Here is an 18,861-nt window from a genome sequence, read left to right on the forward strand (position 1 = left end):
TGCATCAGACTTCACAGCACTTAATACTCGAGAATCTTGTCAAGAACTTCAGTACAGTCAATGCTGTAGAGCTCAAAAAAAAAGTTTTATGACAAAAATATTACTCTTACCACTATCGACAGCCTCAACTTCACGATCAATAGCATCCCTAATCATTAGTGGGTGAATGAAGAACTGTGCCCACCTAAAACAAAGAGAAAAATGGCAAATCTTTCCTGTTGTCTGCTGAAAGATTTTACAGTAAGATTTTTTTTTATTAAAAAACCCTGCCTTTATGACAAACAACAATGTTCATTTTTTTAAAGGTTTAGGACTTGCAGTAGCTCAGAAACAATTATATAGTTCTGGACTCTTTTGCCACATGTTCTTAATGCCTCTGAAGTAAAATGAATAAACCCAATTATTTAATATTTTCAGAAAGACAAAGGGCAAGGTCTTCGGAGTGGATGTGGACTGATAGAATATGGTACCAAAGGATGCAGAATCATCTGCCTTCAGCACATAAGACTTGTCATACCAGATCTCACCTTCAGTGGTTCCATCTAGACAGTGGTGCCTATCTCAAACTGTGGTCAGTCCCAGATGCTTCAGAGGAAGATGAAAAAATCCCCATAATAAACAATTAATGAACAACCTGACCATTGGGGCTGTTTCTTCTTAACTTCAAGCAGCTAATGGTTGACTTATGCTTTAAAGCCATAAGGGTTTACATCCATTACAATTTTCTTATATATTTATATTAGGGCTGTCAAGCAATTAAAATTTTAATTGTGATTAATTGCACAATTAATCGCACTGTTAAACAATAGCAGAATACCATTCATTTAAATATTTTTGGATGTTTTCGACATTTTCAAATATATTGATTTCAATTACAACACAGAATACAAAGTGTACAGTGATCCCTTTATACTTATTTTTTTACAAATATTTGCACTGTAAAAAACAAATGAAATAGTATTTTTCAATTCACCTAATACAAGTACTGTAGTGCAATCTCTTTATCATGAATGTTGAATTTACAAATGTAGAATTATGTACAAAAAAACCTGCATTCAAAAATAAAACAATGTAAAACTTTAGAGCCTACAAGTCCAATCAGTCCTACTTCTTGTTCAGCCAATTGTTCAGACAAACAAGATTGTTTACATTTGCAGAAGATAATGCTGCCTGCTTCTTGTTTACAATGTCTCCTGGAAGTAAGAACAGGCGTTTGCATGGCACCGTTGTAACTAGTGTCGCAAGATATTTACATGCCAGATGCACTAAAGATTCATATGTCCCTTCATGCTTCAACCATCATTCCAGGGGACATGCATCCATGCTGATGATGGGTTCTGCTTGTTAACCATCCAAAGCAGTGTGGACCGACACATGTTCATTTTCATCATCATGAGTCAGATGATTTTCTTTTTTGGTGGTTTGGGTTCTACAGTTTCTGCATCAGAATGTTGCTCTTTCATGCTCCACAGGTCACCCCTCTCAGATTTTGGAAGAAACTTCAGATTCTTTAATCTTGGGTCGAGTGCTGTAGCTATCTTTATAAATTTCACATTGGTATCTTCTTTGCATTTTGTCAAATTTGCAGTGAAAGTGTTCTTAAAATGAACAACTTGTGCTGGGTCATCATCCGAGACTGCAATAACATGAAATATATGAAAGAATGTGGATAAAACAGAGCAGGAGTCAGACAATTCTCCCCCAAGGTGTTCAGTCACAAATTTAATTAATGCATTTTTTTTAACAAGTATCATTAGCATGGAAGCATGTAGTCTGGAACAATGGCTGAAGCATGAAGAGGAATATGAATCTTTAGAGCATCTGGCACATAAATATCTTGCGATGCCAGCTACACCAGTGCCATGTGAATGCCTGTTCTCACATTCAGGTGAAATTGTAATTAAGAAGCGGGCAGCATTATCTCCCGTAAATGTAAACAAACTTATTTCTCTCAGCGACTGGTTGAACAAGAAGTAGGACTGAGTGGACTTGTAGGCTCTAAAGTTTTACGTTGTTTTGTTTCTGAGTGCAGTTATGTAACAAAAAACCCTACATTTGTAAGTTGCACTTTCATGATAAAAAGATTGCACTACAGTACTTGCATGAGATGAAGTGAAAAACACTCTCTTTTATCATTTTTACAATGCAAAAATTTTGTAATAAAAATAATATAAAGTGAGCACTGTACACTTTGTATTCTGTGTTGTAATTGAAATAGATATATTTGAAAATGTAGAAAAACATCCAAAATATTAAATAAATTTCAGTTGGTATTCTATTATTTAACAGTGCGATTAATCACGATTAATTTTTTTAATCACAGTTCATTTTTTAATCACAGTTAACTGTGATTAATCAACAGCCCTAATTTATATAGATAATATTATTCACAATTATATTTTCTCCCTCACCCATAAAAATATGGATGATGGATAGGGCAGAGTAGTGGCCTGAATGGAACATAGGCGCACGAGTGGGGATTCTATATGGGGTGCAGTTGTAATTAAATTTTGGATATACCTATGTGGTTGACAGGGTATTTTGATCCTGGATCTCCTCACAGTGGTCCCTCCTGGCCTTAGAATTTTTGAAAATCCTACTAAGTTCTTTGCCTCAACAATCCCTTCTGATAGCATTCCACACATCGATTATGCAAAAAAGCATTTATTCATCAGTTTTAAATTTGTTGCCTTTCAATTTCATTAACTTCACACATGTTCTTGTATGAGTAATGATGAATAGGTGTGTCTATTTATCCCCCACATACCATTCATTATTTTATAGACATATATCATGTCATCTCTGCTTTGTCTCCTCTCAGCTAGCCCCAGCTTTTTCAGTCTCTCCTCATATCCAAGTCTTGCCATATGTCTAAATATCTTTGCTACCCATCTTTGAGACTCTTCAAAATAGCCAAAGCTGGTCTGATTCCCACCTTTGAAGGGATGAATTCTGCCCTCCAATGTTTTATAGACGCAGCACTCCCATTGTGTGTATATTCTAGTGCAGAATTTAGTTCAATCACCATATTAATGGCTTTGATAAAAATGCCTATTTGCAGTACAACCTAATTTTCCCCCAGGCAGATTTGTCAATATCAAAAATATTTAAATTACCCTCCCCATCAGAAGATTGTTTAATTTCCCTATGACAGAAATGGAGCTTTATTGTATTGACATATCCTATGACATGATGAGAGTTAATTAATGATCCTTCCTGGCACTGAACATATATTTTGTTGACTAAAGCAGTGGATCATTTTACTGTGCCTTTTTTTTTTTTAAAAAGAGACTGTTAATAAAAAATTAAACAGCCTAGGGGGACACACATTTAAAAGGAACAGGCCAATAAAAGATCCTCCTTTAAGTAGCCAGGTAAATAGAATGAACTAGCAATTGCAACAGTAGGAGAATTTATCATAGTCCTACAAGTAATCTGTCATGAATACATATTGAAAGCTGTCCTACTTTCATAGCAGGTGCATAAATTACATCACTCCTAAGAGACTATACACTACTGGAGTACTACTACTCCCTCAAAAGACAGTGAGAGATCTAAGGGAAAATCACAGTCTCCTTCCATCTATAATGACCTTGGTTGTAATAAGGGGACCTATGGAAGCTCAGCAACAGCAGGCTCCCCTCAATCAGGCCAAGACAAGGCAATGCAAAGTTATATATGTAGCTTCCTCAGGCAGACACACACTGTGTTAATCTATTTTAAATGAACCAGTGCTTTATTTGGTGTGATCAAGCTTACCTATCAAGTGCTTCTTTGAAGTATTTCTGCTGGATATCAAAATGGAAGACTGTCCGTTCACAGTCAGTTGAAGCATTGTCACTGCCCCCATGTTTCTTCAGGAAAGCGTCAAACCCATTCTCATCTGGATACTTCAAACTGCCCATAAATACCACTGAAACACAATCCATCAAAATTAAGCAGATATAGACACAATGATGATTTTAGAAAGGCACAGTTACATATAGACAGCATGATTTCCCACTGCCTTGCACCTTGTGAAGGCATTTACACAAAGCAACAGTGCATTACCGTTTGATTTGACAGCATTTTATGTCCATTTGCACAGGTGTAAATTACTACACCAGATGTAAGACAGTGGGAAATCTAGCCTGTAGCAATTGACCAGCCTGAAAATGCAAGTTATAGAATGGAATCATTTCAGAATATGGAAAACACTTGGTTTCAAGTATGATTTTAAGTTGCACCTTAAAACTGAGCACATCAGTCTCAATCTAGTCCTCAGAAGGGCACCATAGAGAAACAGACATACAAGCACTCACATTTATCTAACTGAGTATGCCTTACGTTGAAGGAAGTGTAAGAAACAAGCAATTACTATTTCAGTCCATTTATTGAAAATAAATGATTAATCTAAAGTGCACTGTCGGGGCAGGGGGGATTTATGTCCAAGGCCAGCAGTACCCGCTAGTGGCGATATTCTGGACTATGTTGCCCAGAGTCATTGGTGAGAGTCATTGGATGCCTTGCCTAGCAGCTTGAGTCAGCAGTAATGTCACCCAATGGCAAGAGTCAGTGGCCACCTTGTCTAGTGGCTTGAATCTGCAGTTATGTCGCCCAATGGCAAGAGTCAGTGGCTGCCTTGCCTAGCAGCTAGAGTCTGTGGCCACCATGCTTAGCGGCTAGAGCCAGTGTCAGTGTCACCCAACAGTGAGAATCAGTGACTGGGATTAGGGAAACCCAGGCCCATGCTGTTCCACCAGGTTCCAACACAGGGCCCTTCAAACTAATGGTCCAGACACATTGCTTACGGACAGGCGCCAGCCCTTACCCCTGTGCCCTGGGTCACTTCCTACCCCTGCTTCTGTTCCTCCATCTGCACCACTGGTCTGTCTTGGAGTCCCCTTGGTGTCCTTTCAGGTCACTCTTCGGAACGTCTTCCCCTATTTGCAGCAACACGTCATCCTCAGTCCCCGCAGTTGAAAGGCCTGCATGGCTTCACTGTGAACCCTGTCCCAGCTGCTTCTCTGCAGGAGGCTACAGAATCCAACTGCTCTCCTGCTCGGTCCGCCTAGACTGAGCTGAGCTGCTCCCTTTTGAACTCTCCCTCCACTGGGAGCATGCCCAGCAGGGCAGCCAAAGGTATCCAGAGCAATTCCTTAACTCTCACTTCACCAGTGTGGAGTTAGCACATGCCATCACATAGAATCATAGAACTGCAAGTGACCTCGAGAAGTCATCTAGTCCAGTCCTCTGCACTCGTGGCAGGACTAAGTATTATCTAGACCACTCCTGATAGGTGTTTGTCTAACCTGCTCTTAAAAATCCCCAATGATGGAGATTCCACAACCTCCCTGGGCAATTTATTCCAGTGCTTAACCATCCTGACAGTTAGGAAGCTTTTCCTAATGTCCAACCTAAACCTCCCTTGCTGCAATTTAAGCCCATTGCCTCTTGTCCTATCCTCAGAGCTTAAAGAACAATTTTTCTCCCTCCTTCTTGTAACAACCTCCTACTTGAAAACTGGCATCATGTCCCTTCTCAGTCTTCTCTTCTCCAGACTAAACAATTTTTTTTCCATCTTCCCTCATAGGCCATGTTTTCTACCCCTTGAATCACTTTTGTTGCTCTTCTCTGGACTTTCTCCAATTTCTCCACATCTTTCCTGAAATGTGATGTCCAGAACTGGACACAATACTCCAGTTGAGGCCTAATCAGCGCGGAGTAGAATTACTTCTCATGTCCTGTTTACAACACGTCTGCTAATACATCCCAGAAGGATGTTTGCTTTTTTTCCAACAGTGTTACACTATTGACTCATATTTAGCTTGAGATCCACTATGACCCCAGATCCCTTTCCACAATGCTCCTTCCTGCGCAGTCATTGCCCATTTTGTATGTGTGCAACTGATTGTTCCTTTCTAAGTGGGGTACTTTGCACTTGTCCTTAGTGAATTTCATCCTATTTACTGCAGACCATTTCTCCAGTTTGTCCAGATCATCTTGAATTTTAATCCCATTCTCCAAAGCACTTGCAACCCCTCCAAGCTTGGTATCATCCACAAACTCTATAAGTGTACTTTCTATGCCATTATCTAAATCATTGATGAAGATATTGAACAGAACCGGACCCAGAACTGATCCTTGTGGGATCCCACTCATTATGCCCTTCAAGCATGACAGCATGGAAAAAGGCAAATGTAGTGCCCATCTTTAAAAAAGGAAAGAAGGAGAACCTGGGGAACTACAGACTGGTCAGCCTCACCTCAGTCCCTGGAAAAATCATGGAGCAGGTCCTCAAGGAGACCATTTTAAAGCCCTTGGAGGAGAGGAAGGTGATCAGGAACAGTCAACATGGATTCACCAAGGGCAAGTCATGCCTCACCAACCTGATTGCCTTCTATGATGAGATAACTGGCTCTGTGGATATGGGGAAAGCAGTGGACGTGATATATCTTGACTTTAACAAAGCTTTTGATACAGTCTCCCACAGTATTCTTACCAGCAAGTTTAAAAAGTATGGATTGAATGAATGGACTATAAGATGGATAGAAAGCTGGCTCGATTGTGGGGCTCAATGGGTAATGATCCATAGCTCGATGTCTATCAAGCAGAGTGCCCCAGGGTTCGGTCCTCAGACCGGTTTTGTTCAACATCTTTATTGATGATGGGATAGATTGCACCCTCAGCAAATTCACGGGTGACACTAAGCTGGGGGGAGAGGTATATATGCTGGAGGGTACGGACAGGGTCTAGAATGACCTAGACAAATTGGAGGATTGGACCACAAGAAATCTAATGAGGTTCAACAAGGACCAGTGCAGAGTCCTGCACTTAGAACGGAAGAATCCCATGCACCACTGCAGAAAAGGACCTGGGAATTACAGGGGATGAGAAGCTGGATATGAATCAACAGTGTGCCCTTGTTGCCAGGAAGGCTAACAGCATATTGGGCTGCATTAGTAGAAGCATTGCCAGCAGATCGAGGAAAGTGATTTTTCCCCTCTATTCTGCACTGGTGAGGCCACATCTGAAGTATTGCATCCAGTTTTGGGGCCCCCACTACAGAAAGCATGTGGAAAAATTGGAGAGAGTCCAGCAGAGGGCAACGAAAATGATCAGGGGGCTGGGGCACATGACTTATGAGAGGAGGCTGAGGGAACTGGGCTTGTTTAGTCTGCAGAAGAGAGGAGTGAGGGGGGGATTTGATGATAGCCTTCAACTACCTGAAGGGGGGTTCCAAAGAGGATGGAGCTTGGCTGTTCTCAGTGGTAGCAGATGGCAGACCAAGGAGCAATGGTCTCAAGTTGCAGTGGGGGTCTAGGTTGGATATTAGAAAACACTATTTCCCTAGGAGGGTGGTGAAGGACTGGACTGGGTTACCTAGGGAGGTGGTGGAAACTCCTTCCTTCGAAGTTTTTAAGGCCTGGCTTGACAAAGCCCTGGCTGCGATGATTTAGTTGGTGTTGGTCCTGCTTTGAGCAGGGGGTTGGACTAGAGGACCTCCTGAAGTCTCTTCCACCCCTAATCTTCTATGATACAATGACTGTGAACCACTGATAACTACTCTCTAGGAACAGTTTTCCAACCAGTTTTGCACCCACCTTATAGTAGCTCCATTTAGGTTGCATTTCCCTGGTTTGTTTATGAGAAGGTCATGCGAGACAGTATAAAAAGCTTTACTAAAGTCAAGCTATACCATGTCTACCGCTTCCCCACCATCCACGAGGCTTGTTACCCTGTCAAAGAAAGCTATCAGGTTGGTTTGACACAATTTGTTTTTGACAAATCCATGCTGACTGTTACTTATCATCTTATTATCTTCTAGATGTTTGCAAATTGCTTAATTATTTGCTCCATTATCTTTCCGGGTACAGAAGTTAAGCTGACTGGTCTGTAATTCCCTGGGCTGTCTTTATTTCCCTTTTTATAGATTGGCACTATGTTTGCCCTTTTCCAGTCTTCTGGAATCTCTCTCGTCTTCCATGTCTTTTCAAAGATAATCGGTAATGGCTCAGGTATCTCCTCAGTCAGCTCCTTGAGTATTCCAGGATGCATTTCATCAGGCCCTGTTGACTTGAAGACATCTAATTTGTCCAAATAATTTTAACTTGTTCTTTCCCTATGCATATACTGTCAATTGTTGTTTAAAAAGAGAGAACGTGTGCTCCTTTCAAGAAGTGCAGAAAATCAGTTTCTTTGCCATTGCCATTAAAATATATCCATGGTGATAAGTCTCTGTTCCAGGCTCTCCAGCAGCTGGCTAACTCAAAAAGGAAGCTTGATGTTTTAAGCTTCCCAAATGACACCTGGTAGAACTCTGGAAGACTGGTGTCTCTACATTTACACCCAACTACCAAATATAGGTTGATATTTGCACTCAGCATTGAGAAGCCTTTGATCATAACAGTAGCATGTTTTACACAAAATAGAACTCTGTAGAGAGTCACTAAATCATAAACAACTGAAGGTGGTTTTGGAAGGATTTGATGGATTACAGATTGTGGCAGTCTCAGTAACAATCTGGCTAAGTATAATCCACAAAGAATTGGAAACACATAAGGACAATTTTTTTTAAAAGAACCACTGGAAGCTATGGACTTTTCCATTACTTAACCAACATGATTAATCCCAAAACAACTTTCAGAAGTTGAGCTCAAAACAGGAGGAGGCTGAAATACAGCTGATGAAACATAAACCTGAATTCCTTCCTTGTCTTTTTGAGTTAAAATAGCAATATCCAGATTTCTATGCTTGTAAAGGAGCTTATATAACAATTTGTTGAATCAAAATAGAAGTAAAATTAGGGAAGACAGAACAGCTAAATTACCAATTTTGTTAGAAACCTGCACCAGCACTCCTGTCCAGTTAGCTCAGGATCAATCATGTGTGTTTTAGACCATTTAAGGGATTTCATCAAAACTTCCTAACAGGCTAGATACTGAACAAGCAAATGAGTCCTTTACACTTCTTCCTCTAACACTTTGAAGATCCAGACATTTCTGTCAGTACAAACCACCAAATCTCTTCTCCAGACCTTTATTATGGACCTTGATTACTGTATTCTCCTGTCTGGCCTTTTTGCAGGAGGGACTGATTTGAATAATTTATTTTAATCATGACTTAAATCATCAAGTAGGAACCCTTGATTTAAAGCATCAACTGTAATCTTGTTTTGAATTTTTACTTTTTAGTTATTTTCCTAAAAAAAAGGATCATTTTCAGTGACTGATATAAACATTAGGACATGTTAATTTGCAACTCACTATAGCCATTACACTAAATTTGGCACTTCTTTTTACGAACCAGGAGGATACACTGTATCTATACGCATTTATTGAAGTAATTATACAGCTGCTCCCCGGGTTACGCAAACCGGACTTATGGAAATCTGCACTTACGGAAAAAGTTCCATAAGTTTTTTGTTTTGGTTTGGTTTGGTTTTTTTGCATAATTGTCGGGTATACGTTCCCGACTTATGCAAAATTCAACTTACGCAAGGCGTTCCAGAATGGAACGCTTGCATAAGTCGGGGAGCGTCTGTATAGCTTAACATATTTATTAGGATTCCTTAATTTTTACCTTTTTTTTTAATGTTAAAAATGGTGAATGTTGTAACTTATTTACTGGAAAATGTTTCTTTTTCTGCTCATGATTTATATCTCACTGCATTTGGATGGAAATTTCAATTAAATTAGAAACACACAAAAACAGCTTTTTACATTTGTTTTTATTAGTTAAATACCTTAAATGTGCTGGACATAAAGAAAAAAGTAAGTTTAACATAACATATTTTACATTTAATACTAGCTGATTTGTTAAACAAAGAAAGAATTGACTGTAGTTAGTGACTTTAACTGATTATCTCTGATCACTATGTCCTTCAAGATTTTGGAACTAGTTCTCATCCTTTTCTACCTAGTTTTTATTCATGGATTAGAAGAGAAAAACAAGCTTTCCTGCTTTTTCAGCTCCCAATTTTGAATGAACTAGTCAAAATGAAGAAAACATTCTCTCTCTACTTGTGGAAGAGGCAACTGCCATCAAAAGCTTATGTAACTTAAAAAAAAATCTGGTGTCCGGTGCTTAGCCAGTTACTTCCACCAGTTCTTCAAAACTTTGGCAGCAAACGTGTTGCTTTAATGGTCCAATTCACCCCCAGTACTGAAATCTATTCTGACTGATGGATGAATATTAGATGCTCATGCCATAGCAGCACTTCCTCCTCAGCAGTTAAGTATTTACTGTGATACTATGTATTGTGAATACTGGCAAAAAAACAAGGCAGAGTAAGTGCTTGATCTGCTTGTTTGCTGCCTGTAATTTAGCTTGGTTTTTTAAGCGTTTCCTTAAATTCTTGCCAAATTTCAACATCAGCAATATAGCAGTTATCTTTTTTCAATTTGTCCAAAGCTATGGAAATAGATTTTAGTATAGTCAGTATAATTTCTACATTTCTCTTTAGTCTGATGCTAACTACTCTGGTATGTGAAATTTCCATCTATTTTGTCACAGTTTTCTTTACAAATTGTCATCAGGATAGGCCAGATTTTTAATAAATACTTTGAAACAGTCAACCACTAAATTCCATCATACATCTTAGGGGAGAATTAACTCTGATCCTGCTTCTCTCTTCAGTGAATCTGAAGCAAAGTGATTGTTAAAGAACAACATTTCAACAACATTTTCCTTTATTCCTGGTATACCTCAGTTTTTGGCTAAAAGATACATCAAATGAGCTCTGTACCTATATAAGTTTCAAGCTCACTTTTTTATCCACTTCTAAATTTCTTCTCACCTTAGTTTCAGCATTTAAATTATTTTAACATATGATCATAAATGTAGGTATTACCATAAATTGCCATAATTTTAAATTAGGTTTATTTTTAAAAAGCAAATGAATTTAATTTACATTAAAAAATTTAATTTAAATTAAAAGAATCGGTTTTTGAATTTTTAATTGTCAATTTTTACCATCTCGACCTTGATGCCTCCAAGTTAGCCTCCCTCATATCCATTTAAAATGTCGCCACTAGGCTCTTGTTCCTACCGGTCATAGTGACACACAACAATGGTTAAGAGCTAGTGTGCAAAGCCTGTCATGCTGACCAATATTGCTTCATTGTTTACTTGTATTCCCCTCTGATCTATATTCAGCTGATGTCTTTAGTCTTACCCTTTGATTGTAAACCCTCTGGGGCAGGGACCATCTTTTTCATTCTGTGTTTGTACAGCACCTAGCAGTAATGAGGTCCTGATCCATGATTAGGGCTCCTAGACATGATGGGATACTAGACATTAGGGATTCTAGACATAAAAAATAATAATGACCCCTGTGATGGTTCTCGGGATATCCAGGACAGAGAGTCACCTTGTTACCCCCGGCCTCCCGCATGAGGGAGTCTTGTCTGTGCTTGGCTGGGTGTCAGCTCTCTAGCACCACCAGCCTTTCAGCCACTCAAGCACTCTCCTCTAGGCTATGCCAACCTGCAAGACAAAGAAAGGGCTAGCAATAGGTGCACCCCAGACCCCTTGAATCATTCCCTTGTGATATCCAGCCCGACACTGGCTACTCACAGAAATTCCACAAGCGTAGGACACCTCACTTAACTTTTTTACCTTAAATCACTGCTCCTGCATAACACATAGCACTTGTAATAAAACACAAGGTTTAAGAAAGGATAGAAACAACAAAGTGATGAAAACAAGTTATTACAACCTTAAACAAAAAAATAAAATGTGAACCTAGGTCTACACTTATTAATAGTTACCCTTCATGTCTATAAAGTAGGTTTTTCCCCAAAAGTTCTGTCTGTTGCAGAGCTGGCGAAATCATTTCTGTTTCTATTATCCTGTCTTGTTGTAACATTCCTTTTGGATTGAGTTGCATCACAAGACATATCTCCTGGTGACTAATTTTTTACTCCAAGTCTATAAAGCATACTTTCAATATACATTCATTATTAGGCACATGTGTGTAGTGAATTTGTGGGGCCCTTACATCAAGCACAGCATATGGTCCTCATCTTTAAGGCCCTACCTTCCAACTTGTTTTTATTCACCTCCATGCATTCTTGGAAGAACTCCCCCTGGTAATTCATGAATCCCCCATCTTAGCCTCTAACATCCCTCCTTAAAACCTTTTTGATGTGGTACCTACATATCACACCCATCTGGCATTCTGCTTCTAGAATATTTCATATAAATCAATAAATCCAAAATAATGTCATTACATTTTCCACTTTGGGAGGAAAGACGGAAATGTAAGATGATACATACTGTGCTCCAGAAAATGTGCCAACCCAGGCAGATCCTCAGGATCACAGAAACTGCCAACAGCAACACAAAGAGCAGCTGCAGACTGCAAAATAAACACAACAGACACTGAGGAGTCACTTCTAAAAAAATTGCAGTCTTTTTATCTAGTAGGCAAGAACTCCAGTTCTAACAATCTAACAGAGCTATTCTATACTCAACAAAGAACAGAAGAGTGAAACAGACCAAGATGTTCTGCTGTAAATATGAGCTATGAGTCCATAAGTAATGCTAATATAGGCTCAACCCTGAACAAGAGAGATAGACACTCAGATACCAGAGATGGAGGCCACATAAGTAACTAGATGGATAGGACATTCAGGAATGGAGGACTAGCCTGTTTGTCAGACCACAATATTTAAGAGCTTAGGACCACAAGAGTCGTTCTCCACTTAACAAGCTTCCACTCTGTAACATTAGCACATACCAGCTTCTCTGTACCATTTCCCTTCTTTGCTTCTTCCTTTCCTGTTAGTTCTTCCATTTCCATATCATCAGAATTATTGGGATCCTCCTCATCATCTCCATCATTGTCATCATCCTCATAATTTTCCTTGTCCTCATCCATCTCTGCTCCCGAGTCATCATCTTCATCAGTTTCAATCTCGGTCTCATCATTATCCTCCCATTCCGAAGACTCTTCCGAAAGAACACTATCCATGTTATTTGCATCCGAAATCAGTAATGCACACAAGCCATTTTGTAATGTGAGATACCTGTGAAATCAATTATAATAATAGTTTGAATCTTCAATTGTCCACCTAAAGCCATGGAACTCCCAAAGAAAGTCTGAAAAATTCTGAATTTTTCATATTTGTTCTAGGCCAGAGGTTCTCAAACTGTGGGTTGGAACCCCAAAGTGGGTCGCAACCCCATTTCAATGGGGTTGCCAGGGCAAGCTTAGACTTGCTGGGGCCTGGGCACAGAGCTGAAGCCCGAGCCCCGTCACTTGAGGCCAAAGCCTGAAGGCTTCAGCCCTGGGCAGCAAGGTTCAAGTTACAGGCCACCTCCCCGGGCTGAAGCCCTTGGCCTTCAGCTTGGCTGTCCCTGCCCTCCCCCCCGCCTGGGGCAGTGGAGCTCAGGCTTTGCCCCCTCCCAGGGCAATGGGGCTTGGGTGGGCTCAGGCTTCAGTCCCCCCTCCTGGGGTCACGTCATAATTTTTGTTGTCAGAAGGGGTCCCAGTGGAGTGAAGTTTGAGAACCCGTTCTAGGCTTTTGAACTGCATTCCCTTCTCCACAGTGATATCCTTGAAGATCTGCTAAGCATGAAAGGTAGTTTGAGAGCAGAAAAGTTTTTAAAAAATCTACCAGTTCCTTTTTGCCATTTAATTATATTCCTAGACAAAAACTGGGTTAAAATGGAGATAAGGTTGATAGTAATTTAGAGTAAAAAGCACCACAGGGATGTTGTAATTATCCACCCACCCAACACACTCTCACACACACCAAAAACCAGAAGCATTATAAAACCAGGCAGTTCAGAGTTAAGTTTAAACGTAAGAGAAATCCAAACATTTTAATTGTATTCTATATAGGTTCTGATACTATGCTTATTACCACAGTATTTGAGCACCTTTCAGTACTGAACTGAGCAATGTGACTAACATCCATCACATGTTCTTTGTTCTCTCTCATATCCTCTTCCCGGGGAAGAATTCTGTGTGCATGCAGGTGTTGTTTTAGTAGGATGTTTTGTTTTAAATTATATATATATACACATACATACATACATATATATATATATATATACACATACATACATACATATATATATATATATATACACATACATATACACACACTCACAGCATATGTTTATATTAGAGAAGGGAAGGTCAAATTGCACATAGAGGAGAAAGTGTTGAAGTTTGTGATGGTTCTAAGTTCCTGTGAGAGTTCATTACACAGTCTCAGACCAGCCTGAGAGAGATCTGTCTCCTGCACAGATGAGCTTTTCCCTTATTGTAGAAAGGTCCATTGTGCCATAGGAGCAGAGTTGTTGACCATGGTGTTCATGTTGGACTTCTAGGTAACATTTTAGATATCTTGGGCCCAAGCATTGAGCATCTTGATAAAAAGGACCAAGACCTTGAACTTGACATTTTATAGGAAGCCAGCATATTGAGCAGAGGGCAGATATGATGTGTTTTGTGATAGCTTATTTCACTTAGAAGAAGCACTCTAAGCATTGAAGGCTTCATGCCAAGGTATACTGCATTGCTTTAGTCTACATGAGGTGACAAAGGCATATATAAATGAAGCCAGGTCATCGGCCAAGAGGATGGGATGAAATCTCCTAGCCAACTGCCCAACACCCCCTTCTGGGGGGGGTGTCTTAAAAAGAAAATACTTTTAGGAAAAACTAGCAGAAGAAGCAGCTGTCTGCCAACAATGGAAGCAAACGTTATCAGCATTGTTGCCACCCCACTATCTCCTGGAACCGCAGATATTCTTCATCCTAATCCTGCGAGATGTCCTGACCAGACCAGGCCTGAGAGAAGCAACCAGACAACACTATCACCTGCATTGGCTCAATTCTGAACACCAGCTGGGATATGAGACTTCATCTTTCCCCTCGCACTCTCCATGTGTCCTTTTCTTTCACCACCTCTTTTCTCAGAGTCTGGCTATGATGGCTGTCACATGCTGCTTGTACACAGTAGATTGCAGGACTGCTACAAGTAGGACAGGCTTCTGTACCAGTTTTGGAATGGCGACAGAACATTCATCATGAAGAAAGATGCAAGAGATGTGTTCTCTTGTTATATCGATTTTAATGGCTCTTCGGTTTCTGTACTCCTCCGGATTAGGTTAGTGAGCTATCCACAGTGCACCAGTGACCGCTCTGGACCGCATGGATTCGATGCAGTGGGTCAGGTAAAAAAAGCCCCGCGAACTTTTGAATATTTTTTCTGTTTGCGTGTGCGGGTGAGCGATCAGGCGGTGGGCGCGCAGTCCAAATCAAAATAAAAAGAGCTCCGCATGGACCATGCGGATCAGGCAAATCCGTTCTATCCGTTCTATCAGCGCCCGTTAGAATCCTTTTAAAAATCTCCAGACAGACGCCATAGCAGGACTCAGCGCACTGCAGCGTGACAAGCGTAACGGAAAGCCAAATGCGCATGGATGGGGGACTGGGGGCATGGTTCATCTCCTCCCAGTTCCTGCAGCCATTTCATGCAGCATTTTGGCTGCTTTGCAAATGCTTCTAGGGTGCAAGGGGGTCAGGGTCAAACACAGGCAAGCTACTCACCACCCCCCACCCACCCCCCCACCCACCCCCAAAAAAATCCTCTGACTCTCTTTCTTTACATCATGTCACTTTACATGCTGCTGATCTTGCAGAATGCTGCAGATAGGCAGTACCAACCAGCAACCTCTCCCTCCCCTCCGGGGGGCGATGGTACAAAAAAATGGAAAAATCCTCATCATCATCTCATCAGCAGCATAAAAAAAAAAATGAAAAAAATATCTCATGATCAGCAGCAGCAGCTGATGGGACAAAAGGGTAACCGTCCCTCCGCATCCAGCCTATTGGCCCCTTTTTTTTCTGGTGGATGGATGGTGCAATATGGCTGGTAACCATCCTCATCATAGCAACAGGGGCTGAGCTGAAAGATTCAGTTGCCCCTGGACTAGCAGTGGGATGCTGGGCTTCTCTCCTACACACTGCTTAATGTGTCTCTGACTATCATAGCAGCTGGAGGCTGCCTTCCACCATTTCTCACTACAAGTCATGTGTGTCTTATTCCTGCATTCTTTATTAATTCATCACACAAGGGGGGACAATGCTACGGTAGCCAAGAAAGGCTGGGGAAGGGTTGTTACAGGAGCCCCTGTGAATAGCATACAGATAATTTCTTCTGACACAGAGCAGGGGGTTCTCTAGCACCTTGCCTATATTAGGCAGCACAGATTCTATTTTTAGATACCAAAAGGAGAGATTGACTCAGGAAGTCATTCCCTGGCTGATCGGCCAGGGGCACTTATGACAGCAGCCAATGGTACAAAACGATGGAATGTACAATATGGCTAGTAACACTTTTTTTTGCCCTGGCTGATGATGGGACCAGGGCTAGCAAGCAAATGGTACAAAAGGACTGGTAGCCATGATCATCCTCAGTTCCAATTTATGGAAGAGTTGGACGGTGCAATATGGCTAGTAACCATCTCTGCTGTCATGGAAAAGCAAAAGCATGCTTCTGTGTAGCGCTGTTGAATCGCCTCTGTGAGCGGCATCTAGTACACATACGGTGAGAGTCACAAACGGCAAAACAAGCTCCATGATTGCCATGCTATGGCATCTCCCAGGTGCTTGTCTGCCGTTGCTTTCCCAGGAGTGACTGACCGCGACAATGATTTTTGCCCCATCAGGCACTGGGATCTCAACGGAAGTTCCAAGGCACTATGGGATAGCTAGGAATAGCTACCCACAGTGCAACGCCCAGAAATCGCGGACCATGGACGCACACCACCGATTTAATGTGTTTAGTGTGGCCGCGCGCACTCGATTTTATAAAATCTGTTTTACAAAACCGGTTTATGCAAATTCGGAATAGTCCCGTAGTGTAGACGTACCCTAAGATACTTTACAGCACTGTCAGGTATAGCAGTTACCAGCTCAGATAAGGTATGTTACACATAGTGCCATCTACTGGCTGAACATTATAATCACAGAATCATAGAATATCAGGGTTGGAAGGGACCTCAGGAGGTCATCTAGTCCTACCCCCTGCTCAAAGCAGGACCAATCCCCAGACAGATTTTTACCCCAGTTCCCTAAATGGCTAGTTTTAGCTTTCCATCACATCTCCCCCTTTAAGTTTTATAGTCGTACCATTTACAAAATTTTACACTATCATGCAAACTTTAAAGTTCAGTACATATCAGTTTGTTAAGGTGTTTCTGAATCATACAGGTTTTCTAATTACATGACTCAAATGCCTAATAACTTTGTGATCTGGCTGTCCATTAGTTGCAATGGCTGGCTGTGGTTGGTTTGAAATTGTATTCTTCTTGTTCTGCATCTGCCATTTGTAAAGTTTACTCTGTTGATTGTTCCTTCTGAGGAACAAACTGAAGATGTGAATGGGCTCTGAATTTTTCCACATCTTGTGAATTTAGTCTGAAAGATTTTGTAGCTATGGACTTGTCCCTCTTTTCCTCAGTGGATTTATGATAATTACTTTTAGCAGTCATGCTGTGTCTCTTTACTGCTCCTGAGCTAGTTTCTGGTTTTTTAAGTTGCTCCTGCTTTTTGTTTTCCTCCTTCACTAGTTCACTCGGCTTATTATCTGGATAGCTGTGTGTAGGGTTAAAACTGTCTTTAATTGTACCTGCTGTGAGACACTTTTGTCTGTAAGCCCAATAATCAGTCTCTTTCTGATATTTTCATGTTTTACAATCCACAAATCTCAGTTTTCTGCCAAGGTATGAAAGGCTTTTACAAAAGATTCAACACATTCCCCTGGTTCTTGATCTCTCTGGTGACATGCCCTTTCATAAACCACATTTCTCTAAAGGTATAAAGTATGCATCAAACAGAGCCAGAACTCTTTCAGTCATCCTTGTGATTGTCATCAATAAAGGCAAAGGATTTAATGATATACTCTGCCTGCTTCCCCATAGCATAAATTAAAGACAATAAATAATAATAGGAGATATACCTATCTCCTAGAACTGGAAGAGACCTTGAAAGGTCATTGAGTCCAGTCCCGTCTTCACTAGCAGGGACCAAGTACTGATTTTTGCCCCAAATCCTTAAGTGGCCCCCTCAAGAATTGAACTCACAACACTTGGCTTAGTAGGCCAATGCTCAAACCACTGAGCTATCCCTCCAGATTCCTGGTACAGTTTAGTAGCAATGTGAAATCTTGCAAAGCATTTCTTCCAGTCAGTCCATTCTAAACACCTGTCAAAGCTGAAGTTCTTTTGTGCATCAAAGGGTGATGTTGATTATACCCATCCTGCAACCTTTGTTGTTTTTTCTTCTGTTTGAAACCTTTGTTGCTGATTTCCAACAGCTGATTTGCAACACTGCTGTAAGCCTGTGACCAGAAAGAGGCAACTAAAAGAAATGTCCTAAACAGCCTGATGCCAGTACAAGTTTTCAGAGTGGATGACAAGACTGTGTATTGGGCCTGTGTTTTCCCAACAGTGAGTTTGCAAGTGAAAGTCAACACCAGAGACAGAAACTACATTTTCTATCTTTGCTATTCTTTACTTTACTCTTTTATGTGTGTTTAGTTTTAGCTTCTTAAAAAACAGGATTTTAACTACAGCGACAATATAAAAAGCTCCAGATCATCTCAACTAACTTCTCCTTCTCCCTCCAAAAAAAAACAACCAACCAACAAAAAAAACAAACTACTGAGACAGAACACTTTTTTCTTTGAAGGACCCAGTTTTAAATGAAATTTAAACTCAAACTAATTAATAGATTTAATTATCAGAATATTCACTCAAAGAGTAAGTGCTGTGATTCTGAGGCAGATAGTCTATTCGTTACACATAGCAAAAGTTGAATCCCTGTTTTATGTGCAAAACTCAACTCAAACTTAAGTATAGA

At 40.6% G+C, this 18,861-nt stretch overlaps 1 protein-coding gene across 9 annotated transcripts in view; it reads right to left on the reverse strand.

The window, feature by feature from the left end:
- The window catches only part of LOC120370085 (nardilysin-like), an 89,343-nt gene that overhangs the window by 61,363 nt on the left and 9,119 nt on the right, over positions 1-18,861 (reverse strand). For 8 of the 9 annotated variants that reach the window (XR_005583611.1, XR_005583610.1, XM_039484201.1 and 5 more), the window contains 4 exons: positions 12,722-13,010; positions 12,259-12,340; positions 3,760-3,913; positions 111-184 (listed from right to left, as the gene is read on the reverse strand). Coding sequence is in view for 7 of the 9 variants with exons in the window: in XM_039484198.1 (XP_039340132.1) it covers positions 111-184; positions 3,760-3,913; positions 12,259-12,340; positions 12,722-13,010 (599 nt within the window). In the remaining 2 variants the exon portion in view is untranslated. Of the gene's footprint in view, positions 1-110; positions 185-3,759; positions 3,914-11,350; positions 11,467-12,258; positions 12,341-12,721; positions 13,011-18,861 lie in introns of those variants that run through there. The other variant, XM_039484202.1, reaches the window with a different exon arrangement.

This window comes from Mauremys reevesii, linkage group 8 (assembly GCF_016161935.1).
Source record: "Mauremys reevesii isolate NIE-2019 linkage group 8, ASM1616193v1, whole genome shotgun sequence".
Lineage (NCBI taxonomy): Eukaryota > Metazoa > Chordata > Testudines > Geoemydidae > Mauremys > Mauremys reevesii.